At 39.9% G+C, this 15,156-nt stretch overlaps 2 protein-coding genes across 5 annotated transcripts in view; one reads left to right on the forward strand and one right to left on the reverse strand.

Moving 5' to 3' along the window:
• Positions 3,137-6,420, forward strand: RPS6 (ribosomal protein S6). Of its 3 annotated transcripts, none has more exons than XM_003121890.4 (6): positions 3,137-3,271; positions 3,792-3,923; positions 4,426-4,636; positions 4,818-4,964; positions 6,021-6,178; positions 6,284-6,420. In XM_003121890.4, exons 1-6 carry the CDS (start codon positions 3,266-3,268, stop codon positions 6,377-6,379), a joined length of 750 nt encoding a protein of 249 aa, XP_003121938.1. In that variant the 5' UTR covers positions 3,137-3,265; the 3' UTR covers positions 6,380-6,420. The 3 variants fall into 3 exon arrangements, with proteins under 3 accessions (XP_003121938.1, XP_005660140.1, XP_020918852.1); XM_005660083.2 differs by having other exon boundaries at positions 3,228-3,691; XM_021063193.1 differs by having other exon boundaries at positions 3,230-3,311.
• DENND4C (DENN domain containing 4C) overlaps positions 8,609-15,156 on the reverse strand; it is a 151,467-nt gene continuing 144,919 nt past the window's right edge. Inside the window, exons 31-33 of one of the 2 annotated variants that reach the window (XM_021063184.1) lie at positions 12,083-12,233; positions 10,392-10,456; positions 8,609-10,183 (exon numbers count right to left, since the gene is read on the reverse strand). In XM_021063184.1, coding sequence (XP_020918843.1) covers positions 10,047-10,183; positions 10,392-10,456; positions 12,083-12,233 — 353 coding nt within the window. In that variant the 3' untranslated portion in view covers positions 8,609-10,046. The remainder of the gene's footprint in view (positions 10,184-10,391; positions 10,457-12,082; positions 12,234-15,156) is intronic. The other variant, XM_021063185.1, reaches the window with a different exon arrangement.

The raw sequence follows: 15,156 nt of genomic DNA on the forward strand, positions 1-15,156 counted from the left end.
AGAATGTCCCAACATAACTCAGGTTAGTTTTAGATGTGATAATGCTATTGAGACTATGTGGCAGAATATCCTTATTCTTAGGAGATACAAGCTGAAGTATTCATTCAGGGGTGAGCTACCATGGTGTTTGAAATTTAAATTTCAAATGGCTCAAAAAAATTGTGTGTGTGTATATGATATTTAGTATGTATACTATCCAAAAGAACAAACTACCTAGGAATAAAATTAACCAAGGAGGTAAGACCTGCACACTGAAAGCATCAAACCAATGCTGAAATAAGTTAAAGAAGACCTAATAAATGAAAAGACAGGCCATGTTCATGAACTGATTTAACATTGTAAAAATGGCAGTACTCCTCAAATTGATCTGTAGATTAAGGGTAATCCTTACCAAAATTCCAAGAACATATTTTGCATAAATGAGCATAAAATTCATATGGAATTACAAGGGACCACAAAGAACTAAAAAATGTGGAAAAAAGTCAAGTACTCCAGTTCCTGATTTTGAAACATAAAGCTACAAATCAAAACAGTGTGGTACTGATATAAGGATAGACATATAGAACTGAAAGGCCAGCAGTAAATCCATACATTACGGCCAACTGATTTTCAACAAGGCTACCGTGATCATTCAATGAGGGAAAGGACAGTCTCTTCAACAAATGGTGGTGGGACAACTGGATGTTTACATGCAAAAGAATGCAACCTCATACCATATTAACAAAATAACTCAAAATGGATCAATGACCTAAATAATGAGAACTCAACCATAAAATTACCGGAAGAAAATATAGGTATAAAACATCAGGACTTTGGGGAGTTCCCATTGTGGCGCAGCAGAAACGAATCCAACTAGGAACCATGGGGTTGTGGGTTTGGTCCCTGGCCTTGCTCAGTGGGTTAAGGATCCGGTGTTGCCGTGAGCTGTGGTGTAGGCTGCAGATGCGGCTTGCAGATGTGGCTTGGATCTGGTATTACTGTGGCTGTGGTGTAGGCCAGCAGCTATAGTTCCGATTTGACCCCTAGCCTGGGAACATGCATATGCTGTGTGAGTGTGGCCCTAAAAAGCAAAAACAAAAAAACAAAAAATCAGGACTTTGGATTTGGCAATGGATTTGTCTCAGATATGACAATGAAAGCAGTATCAACAACAAAAAAGATAAATTGGACTTAATCAAAATTCAAAACTAATGTACACCCATGGAGATTATGAGTGGAAAAATACCTATAGGAGAAAATATTTGTATATTATATATCTAATAAGGGTGTAGTATTCAGAATATATAAAGAATTCTTAAAATTCAACATCAAGACAAGCCAATTCAAATACATGAAAAGACCTCTTATGCACTGCTAGTGGGATTATGAAACGGTACAACTTCTATGGAAAAAAGAGCGGATGTTCCTTAAAAAAATAAAAATAGAACTACCATATGATCCAGCAATCCAACTTCTGGGTATATATTCAAAATAACTGAAAGCAAGGTCTCGAAGAGATATATGCACACTTAACGTTAATACCAGCAGTATTCACAAAAGCCGAGAGGTAGGAAAAACCCAAATGTTCATTGACAGATGAGTTGATAAAATCTGAGAGATGGGATGTAATCTTGGAAAGAAAATATTTTTATTTTGAATGCAAGAGGTCTTTTAAGAAAAATATACCCCTAGCCTGGGAAATTCCATATGCCGCGGGAGTGGCCCAAGAAATGGCAAAAAGACCCCCCCCCCAAAAAAAAAAAACAACAGTGGTTAACGAATCCGACTAGGAACCATGAGGTTGCGGGTTCGATCCCTGCCCTTGCTCAGTGGGTTAACGATCTGGCGCTGCCATGAGCTGTGGTGTAGGTCGCAGACGCGGCTCGGATCCAGCATTGCTGTGGCCCTGGTGTAGGCCAGCGGCTTCAGCTCCGATTAGACCCCTAGCCTGGGAACTTCCATATGCCGCGGGAGCGGCCCAAGAAATGGCAAAAAGACCAAAAAAAAAAAAAAAAAAAAAGAAAAATATGAAGTAAATATGTAATAGATAATAAATGTTCCTTCAGGGTACTGTTAGATAGACGTTAGATCTGGGTTCTCATTCTCCCAGGAATGTTCTGGAGGACTATCAAATGCACTGTGTCTTTCCCACATCTGTCTTCTATTAAGAGTTGTATCATTACTGATTCAAGATTTACTCTAATACACTTATTCTCCCTCTGCTGGTCGGCTCCATACTATCACACTCTGCTAGACTAATGCATATCACAGCTAGGGTTATGATCATTTAACACATATTTACTGAGCCTTACTTATTATATGCCATGCACTTTGGCGCCTCCTGAGTATACCACAGTGAAGGTAAGTCATGAGCCTGGGCTAATTTACCATCTAGGAGGCGAAAGAGACCATAAGCAAACCATTTATATATCATGAGTACACAGTACTGTAAAGGGAACTAGTGCTATACTAGAGAATACAATTTCTGGTTTTGAGATTAGGAAAGGCTTCTCTTAGGAAAGACATCTAATCTTAAAGACTGGTAGGGCATTAAGGAATAGCGACAGGTGAGTTTGGGACTGCGGAAATTTTCTGTGAAGTCAGGTTAAGAAATTTGAAAAGCACTGCAGCGGAAAACGGTGCATTGCTAGCAAGGGAGTGAAAGAATTTTGCGTTTTAAAAGGATCGCAGAAGCAAGACAGCAGGGAGACTTCATGCTTTATGTAGAGGCACCAGGACTTGGTAATTAAGGTTACCCGCTTGCGCGACGGGGTGGCAGAGTGCATCTGCTGTGCTAGAACGATAACTGCAGAGCGGTTAGAGGATTAGCGGATGATCGAGTGCTTAAGGAAAATACAAATGGCAGCGTTCAAAGCGTCTTGTTCTAAACAGCCGGCACCAGGGCAGGGAACACTCCTAAAGAGGAAATCTTCCGAAGGAGGCTGAGGTCCAGGAGAGCCCAGATCCTGCTCTCCTTTGGTATCATCAGAAGCAGTGCCTGGGACGGAGCAGGTCTCCCCTCCACGGGAGGAGAACACTGCAAAGTAGAGGTGATGGAGATTCTAACCTTCAGAACTAAACCCGGAAGCCTCACTAGAGCGGCCCGCGGAGTTTATCTTCCAATCGCTCTTTAGCCCCCACCCAGAAGTACCGCCCACTCACGCTCACTTCCGCTATCCCAAGCGTTCGACCATCTCGCGAGAACTGGAAGCGCCTATGTGACCTGGGCTAAGCGGAAGTTGGATCTCTTTTTCGTGGCGCCTCGGAGGCGGTCGGCCGCTTGAGGATGAAGGTAGAAACTGCTGAAGAGTGTTGGGCCAGGCTTGAAGAACGTGGGTCGAACTCCCGGACACAACGTTGCCGGAGTCTTAGCTCTTCAAAATTCTGGGTCTAGATAGAGAAGGGTCTGAGGAAGGAGAAGGATCGCTTTTCTGGTGCTGGAGCTCTTTGGGAGAGCGGATGGCGAGCGATTGCAGCTGGAGCTGTGCCGGGCTCGAGGAGCGCCATGGTGGCGTCCTGCCGCCAAGCCAGGATAGAGACGGCGCTGCTGCCCTATTGGCGGCGTGTAGGTCGGCCTCCTTGCTCTGAGAGAGCGAACGGCTGCGGAGCCGCTTTCCCCCGGGCTTCTTTTCGCTAGGCCTAAAAAATGTGTCCTGTTTTTAGTACGGTGTTACGGTGATTATGCACACACGTGCTTTAGTGAGTAAAATTGGTGAGAAACCTTTCTGCAGTTTTTGTAGGGGTGACATGAAATGCTTTTTGTATCGGTTCTGCGATTTTCATGAAGTTCCTTTCCTCTCGTTCATAATTAGTTGAACATCTCTTTCCCGGCCACTGGCTGCCAAAAACTCATTGAAGTGGACGATGAGCGAAAACTTCGTACATTTTATGAGAAACGCATGGCCACAGAAGTTGCTGCTGACGCTCTGGGTGAAGAATGGAAGGTAAAAGTTAACTGCTGAATTGAATTGTTAGAGCTATTTAAGAGAAAGAATGGTAATTGGTAAACGCAGTAGGGTTCTGTCTTCTGATCTTGAGATGGTTCCAAATGTCACTTTTACAAGGTGGAGCTGTCATTTGGAGGGGTTACGTAGGTCAAATTAAAAAATACAGTTCTTGCTCTACGAACTAATGTTCTCCAAAGGGTATCCTCGAAAGTGCCAAGAAGGGTTGTTTCCTGATTTATTGCTCTTTGGTACTTTGTTTTTTTTAACATCTTTTGTCCCCAGGAGCTGTTCTGGTAAAGCACAGGTTAAAAATACGACCTGATTGAAAGGAATTTGTTAACTGAACTTGGCAAATTGGAAGTATAGCCAAAATTTAGTGACCAGAGCAAAAGATTAAGTTTGAAATTGGTGTTAATGAACTGTACTTGTAAAATTGAAGGTGTACTTCAAAGAAGCCACAATCCTTTGTCCTGTAATGTGTTGCTGTATTCTTTTGCAGGGTTATGTGGTCCGAATCAGTGGTGGGAACGACAAACAAGGATTCCCCATGAAGCAGGGTGTCTTGACCCATGGCCGAGTCCGCCTGCTACTGAGTAAGGGGCATTCCTGTTACAGACCAAGGAGGACTGGAGAAAGAAAGCGCAAATCAGTTCGGGGTTGCATTGTGGATGCCAATCTAAGTGTTCTCAATTTGGTCATCGTAAAAAAAGGTGAGACTTGTTCTTGAGATAATTTTCATTGACACTAATTTAAAGCTGATTGTCCGATTTTTTTTCATTTGTAGTATCCACAGTTTGACCAGTGGGCTTCTTTTAGCAATGCCTGAACAATCTCGGTTACTTGTTTGTAAAGGAGTTGTTGAACTAAACTTTCATCACTTTTCTCGTTAAGGGGAGAAGGATATTCCTGGACTCACCGATACCACTGTGCCTCGCCGCCTGGGGCCTAAAAGAGCTAGCAGGATCCGCAAACTTTTCAATCTCTCTAAGGAAGACGATGTCCGTCAGTATGTAGTGAGAAAGCCCCTAAACAAAGAAGGTAATGGGAGATTATGTGGTTTAGGGTTTGCTTAATTTCAGTGAGTTGTCATAGCGTTTTGTGTGATTGTTAGAAAATAAAAATCTGTACCTACTCTTGACCTAGAATCTGAGCTTTAGGAAAATAGGGAGAAAGACAGGATACGCAGTTGGTATTACTCCTTTTATCTCCTGCCCTCTATAGAGTGTTAGAATATTTCTTGGAAATTGCCCTTGAGTCATTGATGTATAAGTTTGTTCAAAGATACTTTTATCAGACATTTTAAAGTTCATTGTTTTGGGGTTAGGAGTTGAAAGAATGGTAGAAATTTCTTGGAGCATGGTTGATGTGCTCTTGCTCCACACTTTGGTTTTCTTTGCATGTCAGTGGTTCTTTTTTTTTTTTTTTTATAAAAAATACATGGCTCATGACTTACATCAGTTGAAGTTGCTTTAGTTAACTTTTAGCAGAACCTGAATAATTGAGCATTTGGTCTTCAGTCAGATTATTTGGGGTTATAAATCAGACAGGCTAGATGAGGATTTTCTAATGGTAATAGTTTCGCTGCCCAGACCAACAAACTCTGTCTTTGGAAAATAGAGATTTGACCACCAGTTGGGGCTTCAAAGCATGGTGGGATAGTGCTGCACATAACACTTCATGTACTTAGTTTTCACAGATGTGTTAAATGTGTACAGTTAATATTGTTTTAAAATAATGCTCCTGTGTCTTAAATGGTACAGAGATATAAAATACTCTACCAAGATAATCTAATTGTGGGGAGGAATTCATAGTAGGAAAAAAGTATTGGTATGACTTTACTCTTGAGCAAAATAATGGAAATTTACATGATTTTGAACCTGACTCCTAATTACTGCTATGGTTTGAGTTGTCTTAGGAGGATTAAACATGTTAATTAGGAAAACACTAGTACCTAGTCACCAGTGGGTTTCATAAAAGTAAGTTTTCATAGGAACTACTAAATTAAGTTTTGCCTTTGTTTCTAATGTTTTAAAAATGTAAATATGGGTTCTCTTGACAAAGTATTGAAGTGATTGAATCACTGTCAATTTTCAGGAAAGAAACCTAGGACCAAAGCACCCAAGATTCAGCGTCTTGTTACTCCACGTGTTCTGCAACACAAACGTCGCCGTATTGCTCTGAAGAAACAACGTACCAAGAAAAATAAGGAAGAGGCTGCAGAATATGCTAAACTTTTGGCCAAGAGAATGAAGGTAAGTTTTGAGAAGATGGAGGTGGGGTGGTAAGGCCTGGCTTTGGATTTGAATTTTTTAATCTAGACAAGCTTTAACTGCTCTCCCCCCTTCCCTTTTCTTTAGGAGGCCAAAGAAAAACGTCAGGAACAGATTGCCAAGAGACGGAGGCTATCCTCTCTGAGAGCATCTACCTCTAAGTCTGAGTCCAGTCAAAAATGAGATGTTTTGAGAATAACCAATAAATAACATCAAATCTTCCATCTGTTGACTCTTAATTGATAAAAACAGATAAATGATGGTCAAAAGACTCAGGTCACAGAAAAGGAGATACTGTGTAATCTAATGCTGGGTAAAGTATGTAAATTTGAAATTTATACTCTTCAGATTCAGAAGCTGATGAGATCATGTTGTGATACCAAGTGGAAGGGGTGGCCAGGACAGTTTCTTTTGAAGTGGCTCAGAAAAAGATTTCTTAGCATAAAGCATTTATTGCTTTTTCAGCAAGGCATGGAGCAATATAGGGGAAACAAATGACTAGGACTATTAATCTTTGATATACTTTATTCTGAGTAATAGTTTTTCTTAAAGAGCTATACATAATACAAAAGTGCTCTTGTGAAGATGGACATTTGTTGTAGAAAGGATAACTTGTTAAAAGCATAGTTAATGGATACCATCCAAAAATAGTTGACAAGACTTTTAAAACCAGTGCAAATTTAATGCATTAACAGGTTGTTAACTAGTGAAATGGTTACTTGTGTTTTCATTGTATTTCATACTCTGGAAAGGAGTTGGCTATGCCTGTTTTTAGATATACTCTTGCATAAATGGAGGATACACAGTATACTTTTTCTACTCTATCACAGAATAGTTTCTATAATTGCAGTTAGAACCTTAGTTCAAACTGTTATAGATGAGAAGTGTCCTAAAAGGCACATTAGTCTTTAAAGGGAATGTCTTCGTTGGAATATAGTAACCACAGGTGAGTAAAATTTTCAAGTGACTGACACGTACAATCTGAAGAAGTGCTTCATGATTAAAGTGCATGAGTCACCTGGGGATCTGGCTAAAAGGTAGATTTGTGATTTCAATAGTTTTGGGCTCTATAGTCTACATTAGCAAGATTGAAGGTAAGACAGGTGAAGTTAGAAGTTGAAGCATTTAAAAAAGACCTCTTTTGGTGCAGTGGGTTGGGTTGCTGCTATGCTGTGGGTTCAATCCCATGCTGTGTGCATGGCCAAAAGGATACCCCAAACCGAAGACTATCAAGAGTAGCTTAAAAGGCCAGAATTTTTTTTTTTTTTTTTGTCTTTCGGCCTTTTCTAGGGCTGTTCCTGGGGCATATGGAAGTTCCCAGGCTAGGGGTCTAACCAGAGCTATAGCCACTGGCCTATACCAGAGCCACAGCAACGCAGGATCCAAGCCGCATCTTCGAGCTATGCCACAGCTCACTGCAATGCCAGATCCTTAACCCACTGAGCAAGGGCAAGGGTTGAACCCACAACCTCATGGTTCCTAGTCAGATTTGTTAACTACTGCGCCACAATGGGAACTCCAAAAGGCCAGGATTCTGAATTAAGCAATTGATTCCAATGCATAAAGCATGAGAACCACCCTGCTTTCTAATTTCAAGGGATTGACATGGACAGTCCCTAGGCCACTCACTCTGGAATTCTGGCAGGTATAAGGGATATTGGAGGAAGAGGAGTTCTGTTGTTGCTCAGTGGAAATGCATCTGACCAGGATCAGGTTCAATAAGGATATAGGTTTGATCCCTGGCCTTGCTCAGTGGGTTAAGGATCCATCATTGCTGTGGCTGTGGTATAGACCGGAGGCTGCAGCTCTGATTCCCACCCTAGCCTGGGAACTAACATAGTCCTCAGATGCAGTATTAAAAAAAGACAAAATTACTAGTGTGTACTGGCAACAACTAAATAGCCCTAAGTTATGGCAGGCTTATTTATATTTGGTCATTAGTTAACTCATTAAATTAACCATGCAGGTTGCTATAGTCAACCTAAAAAATGCAACTCATCAGTTCATACTAAATCCAAAACCAATGTTAAAAGCTTTGGATCTAGTACTAATTTGAAATGATGTGGTATCTGATTTTTGTCTGTTTTTAATGCCCTTTCTGTGGTAGGTGTTAGAAAAGGACTTTCAGCAATGTTAATACAAATCAGCTTCTTTCTGTCAGCCACAGACTAAGCTTTACAGTGTATAATATCCAAGTTACTTAGGTTAAAGTAAGAAGTTAGAAGAAACTTTGTAATTTGCTGTATCCCGATAAATGTGCAAGGAGGAAAACCTCAAGGTTTTTTTAGTGGGAAATACTTTAATTTAGTTAATGAAAAACTAAAGAAGAGGAGAAACAATTTGCAATTCTAGAGATCACAAAAACTACACATTTCAGGAGCCTTGAAAATGTAAGAGACAAGCACAGCAAACTTGAGAACTTTCACTTTATTCAATCTTGATTTTTTTTTTTTTTAATGCAAGGTAATTCCATTCTTTCTGTTGGGGCAACAAGTGTTAAGTATTAAAATTAGTACCAAGTCTTAAGTTGCAAAAATATATACTCTGAGACAGTGCAAAAGATCTGTTTTTAAGGCAATGAGAATTGTACATTCCTGGTAAGTTCTTTCACTAGAATTCTGCAAGATTGGTACACAGTTTTAAAAAGATGATAGAAAGGACTTGTGTGCTATTAACTGTACCATCTAGAAATAATTGTTCTGATTTAGTCATCTGTATAATTACTATAAAAGTGGGCACACAGCCATTGGCTCTTCAAACCATGCAGAAGGGTAAGGCAAATTTACTATCCCTAAGGTGTATTTTAATGAAAAGCATGATAAATGTCAGAGTGAGGCAGCTGAGGTCATGATTTTCTTAAACCTACCAGCAACAAGCTTAATAAGCTTTAATGTTTTAAGACTTAATTGATTCAACCTAGAAAACTATTTACAAATGCACAAATCTAAATATTATACATAAGAATAAAACTTCGGTGCAGTGCAAGTTTATCCCACAGGTTTTTAAAAGTGACCAACAGCAACAATTTCTGTGCCTGAACAATTTCATGTAAAAAGGACTATACAAAAGAATTTTAAGCATGTTTTAGTTCTGTAAAATTATGAAGCTGATTTAATTTCACTTAAACTGTCCGGCTCATTTACTCCAGTTTTAAAGCTGTTGCAAATAAACATGGTACTGGGAAGAGGATGAAAGAAAATAACTGGATAGTCTCTAAGGGAGCTAATACATAACATGAAGGGTAAAAATATATATTAATTTCAAAGGCTAGGCAGTTGTCATTAAATTTGAGATTAATGACTACAGATGAGTTTAGTAGTCATTTAATAGTTGGGAGACCCCTTTCAGAAAATTCTATTGCAACATGCAATCTGAATTTTAATAAATATAACATGGCTGTGTGGACACGAACCTACACAACCACACATATGTACACAAATACACAAATAGTTGCTCTTAATAATTGAGATAATTCATTTGTTTTGGTGTTAGGCAAGTTTACTTTGATTTGCCATTCCCCAAACTCAATAGATTCAAATATAAACAAAATGCCAAGAATGACTGATTTCTCATTATCAAACTACCACAATTACTGAGAAATGCAAAGCCAATTTTCAGCAGATAAAACAGTTCAGAAGTTGTAAATCTTTGCCATCAATGAACCCTGGGGCATTTTAATGGCATTTTTTTCCACTGTGAGATGATTCAGTATGAAACACATTTCATTATGTTTTGTCCCAAAGAGTTTTAACTTCATTTCAGTGTTCAGCAAATCATAATTTGGAACAAACCTTGAATGTCTCCAGACTGAATCTATGCCCCTAACTTTGTGTCAGAGGGTGAAGCTTATTTAAATGAGAGGTGCTCCAAAACACTTCCGGCACCATTCCACACTGACACTTGGTGGAGCGTCAATTTTCTGTAACTTTTCAAGAATCTCTGAAGACAGATTGTTGTATGCAAGTCCATATTCATTGTCAAAAGCCTCTGAAAGATATTTTCAAAAGTGCAAGTGGAATTTGTTAATAAAAGCTATGCATTTAAAAATGGTAGTCAATTTCCTATACATATTTAAACTGCATATTTAAAGGCAGAAATCTTTTTAAAGGATTAAAAAGATACCAATTAGAATTTTAAAAATTACTTTAGGATATAAAATATCCCCCCTTTAGTAATCCCCAATTGACCAACTTACCAATATCAATATTTTCTCTTCCAAGAGACACTAATGATAAGAAGAGGATTTCTCTGTATAAACTCCTAGAAAACATATTTTAAAGTTAACGGGCAATGAACAAAAAATACATTTTTTAATGTTTCTTAATTCTGTAGTAAATAAGCACTATATTCATGTCAATATCTTGGTTCTGGTATTATATATACTACAGTTAGGAGATGTAGTGGGAGAAGCTGAGTGAAGGATCCATGGAACTACTCTTATTAAGAAGAAAAAAGTTAATGGGCATAAACGCTTCATTTATTTTAACTTACTTTAACTTTGTTATAACTAACAAGATAATTTTTAATTCTAATTTCTTATGCGAAATTGCAAAAGCAATCTCTTGCCACATGACAGAATAACCAGGTGAATTTCTAAGTAAGTCTGGAGTCAAAGACCCTTGGGCACAAACAGTATGAAAGGTGTTATAGTCTCTGCTATTTAACCCAACAGTAAAGGATAAATCACCTTTATTTGGTTTGTGAACATAAAAAATGTAACAAAACTTTAAAAATGAGATTTGTGGCTCGGCTGTTTAAAAAGAGTAAAACTTAATGAACTGATTTATTTACATAGAAAAAAAGTGTAATGCTCATTCATATAACTTTCTTTAGAAGCTTCTAATATTCCTTTCCTGCCCTTAAACTACACATGCTTGAAAAGAGCTGCTCTTTAGTCTGTGAAGGAGATAATCTCTATCTCAAAGTTGAGATTACAAAAGGACCTATTCATTTTCATTATGAATTCTTGCCCTATCACTTCTCAGACTATCCCCAAAGATACGACGACTGAAGAAATTTGAAGAGCATCTGGAATGTACATTCTAACGCTTGTTAATGTTTGACAGAATGTACTATGTTCCCTTTGCTAAAGCTTCCATTGCAAAATTCACTTATGCCGAGGCTGGGATGAATACTGATCAAATAAGCATGCTAGCAGATAAATAGTTAAGAGCATCAGGACAGCTCCATATCCTTTGTAATTCACTGACTGCTTCCATCACTTTCCTAAATTGTTTCTACTCCTAAACCCATATTTTCTATGTCCTACAAAATAAAATATGTGATAGGGCCTGAACAAGCAGTACATTTAACATGAATGTTAACAAATTTATAGCTTTCCAGGAACAGTAATGTTTTCTAAAGACTCATGTATATTTTAGACATGAATGAATTACCTCCTAAAATTTAATCTATCCCCCAGACAGACATTTTTTTGTGTGCTCAAGTATGAATGTGTACATTTGGGTAGAACTTTTTAAAACAATCAGCTGTTTTATAATGAATGTGTGTTTCTTTCACAACTAGAGATATTTAAAAAATAATTTTTAAAAAACATGAAATTAGGGAGTTCTAGTCGTGGCTTGGCGGTTAACAAACCTGACTAGCATCCATGAAGACGGGTTTGATCCCTGGCCTTGCTCAGCGAGTTAAGGATCCGGTGTTGCCATGAGCTGTGGTATAGGTTGCAGCCACAGCTCAGATCTTGCATTTTATTTTGCTGTGGCTCTGGTGGAGGCCAGTGGCTACAACTACGATTTGACCCCTACACCTAGCCTGGGAACTTCCATATGCTGCAGGTACAGCCCTAAAAAGACCAAAAAAAAAAAAAAAAACAACCGTGAAATTATTTGGAGTGGCATCAAGCACAAAATAACGGATTATTACCTTTGTCTTTTCATGTCTGCCTTCATTTGTTGTGAAAGCAGGTTGATGGGTTTAAGAACATCATTATGTTGAATACTCTGCCTGATGGTTTCTACTAAAGTGCTTGTTGCTTGTTGTTCCTCTGACAGGAGAGACAATTTCTTTTCAGAATCTAAAAATAAGAACACGGTAATAAAGAATACATTTATTCACTCTATTAAAACATGGGTATTTTATCCATTCATCAGTTGATGGACATTTAGGTTGTTTTCATTATTTGCATATTAAGAAAATTGCTGCTAAAAAGAGTATACAAGTTTTTCTGTGGATGGCTATCTTTATTTCTCTTGCGTATATACCTAAGAGTGCAACTGCTGTATCATACAGTAATTCTATTTACCATTTTGAGGAACTGAAACTACACCAAGTAGCTGCACTTTTTTTTTTTATTCCAATTAGCAGGGTTCCAGTTTCTATCTTCACCACTTGTATCACCAGTTTCTATCTTCACCACTACTTACTAGTATCTATCCCTTTGATTACAGCCAATCTAGTGAATTCGAAGTGGTATCCCTTTGAGATGCTTTTGATTGGCATGTCCCTGGTATCTAGTGATATCGAGCATCCTTTCATTTGCTTTTGGCCATTTGCACATCTTTGGAGAACTGTATATTCAGTTCCTGCCATAGTCTTAAGTGTCTGTGTATTCAAACGAATGCCCACTGCGATGGTGTTGGGAGGTGAGGGCTTTGGGAGGTGGTAAGATCATGAGAGCAAGAGTCATGATTAATGCCCTTAAAAAAGGCACCAGAGAGATCCCTCACCCCTTCTAACATGTAAGGATATAATGAGAAGTCAGAAGAGGCCCCATAACTGACCATGCTAGCACACTGATCTTGGACCTCCAGCCTCCAGAACTGTGAGAAATAACATTTTTATAAGCTAATAATAACTTCTAGCAAGCTACCCAGTCTGTGCTACTTTGACTTATTTTCCTTTTTCAGCTAAGCCATAGCACATGCAAGTTCCAAGCCAGGGACTGGATCTAAGCCACAGTTGTGGCAATGCTGGATCCTTAACCCACTGCACCACAGTGGGAACTCTCACAACCTTTTTTTTTTTTTGTCTTTTTGCCATTTCTAGGGCCGCTTCTGTGGCATATGGAGGTTCCCAGGCTAGGGGTTGAATCGGAGCTGTAGCCACCGGCCTATGCCACAGCCACAGCCACAGCAACACGGGATCTGAGCTGCGTCTGCGACCTACACCACAGCTCATTGCAACGCTGGATCGTTAACCCGCTGAGTGAGGCCTGGGATCGAACCCGCAACCTCATGGTTCCTAGTCGGATTCATTAACCACTGAGCCATGACGGGAACTCCTCTCACTCCATTTAAAAATGGGCACTGGGAGTTCCTGTCGTGGCTCAGCAGTTAACGAACCTGACTGGCATCCATGAGGACGCAGGTTTGATCCCTGGCCTTGCTCAGTGGGTTAAGGATCCGGCATTACCATGAGTTGTGATGTAGGCTGCAGACATAGCGTGGATCCCTGTTGCTGTGGCAAAGGCTGACGACTACAGCTCTGATTGGAGCCCTAGCCTGGGAATCTCCACATGCTGCGGGTGTGGCCCTAAAAAGACAAAATATATATATATAAATGTGCACTGGATCTGTCTTAATCTGTTTGGGCCACTATAACAAAATAGCACAGGGAGTTCCCGCTATGGTGCAGTAAGTTAATGATCTGGCTTGTCTCTCTGGCATTGTTGGTTCCTTCCCTGGCCCAGCAAAGTGGGTTAAGGATCTGGCGTTGCTGCAGCTGTGGCGTAGGTCGCAGCGCTGGCTTGGATCTGATGCCTGGCCAGGGAACTTCCATATGCCATGGGAGTGGCCATAAAAAGAAGAAAAAATAAATAAAATGGTTGGCTTCTTGTGAGACCTTCTTATATATTCTGAATACAGATCCTTTTTAAGATACATTATTTGGAGTTCCTGTTGTGGCTAGTGGAAAAGAAACTGACTAGCATCCGTAAGGATTGCAGGTTTGATCCCTGGCCTCGCTTAGTGGGTTAAGGATCTGGCATTGCCATGGGGGTGCTGTAGCCTGCAGACGCAGCTTGGATCTGGCGTAGCTGTGGCTGTGGGGTAGGCCAGTGGTTACAGCCCTGATACACCCTAGTCTAGGAACCTCCATATGCCGTGGGTATGGCCCTAAAAAGAAAAAATAATTTATTCGCATTGGCTCTATATCCATGTATGTGGAAAATGCAGATATGGAGGGCTGACTGTAAGAGACTTAAGCATCCTGAGGTTTTGGCATCCTTGTGGGTCCTGAAACCAATCCCCCAAGGATACCAAGGGATGACTATGTAGCTACAGGAAATGCAATCAGGATCCCTCAGAAATATCTGCACTCCCTTGTTCATTACAGCATTATTCATAACAACCAAGATACATAAACAACTTAAGTGTCCATCAATGGCCAAAGAAGCTACAATACATATGAATATTATTCAGCCATAAGAAAGAGGAAGTCTTGCCATTTGTGACAACATGGATGGAACTTGAGGGCATTATGCTGAGTGAAATAAGTCAGCAGAGAGAAAGATAAATACTGTGTGACAGGAGTTCCCACTGTGGCACAACAGGATCAGCGATGTCTTGAGAGTGCTGGGTCGCAGGTTTTGATCCCCAGCCCAGCCGAGTGGATTAAGGATCTGGCAATGCTGCAGCTGTGGATTAGGTTGTGACTGCAGTTTGGATCTGACCCCTGGCCTGGGAACTCTATATGCTGTAGGGCAGCCAAAAATGAAAAACAAAAACAAACACCCCCCCCCCAAAAAAAACTGTGTAATATCACTTATACATAAAAAAGCCAAACATGGAAATTCCCTGGTGGCTCAGTGAGTTAAGGATCTGCTGTTGTCACTGCTGTGGCTCTGGTTACTGCTTTGGCTTGGGTTTGATACTGAGCCCTGGAACGTCCACATGCCACAGGTGCAACTGAAAAATTTAAAAATTAAAGAAAAAAGGGAGTTCCTGCTGTGGCTCAGCAGTAATGAACCTGAGCAGTATTCATGTGGGCGCAGGTTCGAT

Source organism: Sus scrofa, chromosome 1, assembly GCF_000003025.6.
Source record: "Sus scrofa isolate TJ Tabasco breed Duroc chromosome 1, Sscrofa11.1, whole genome shotgun sequence".
Classification (NCBI taxonomy): Eukaryota; Metazoa; Chordata; class Mammalia; order Artiodactyla; family Suidae; genus Sus; species Sus scrofa.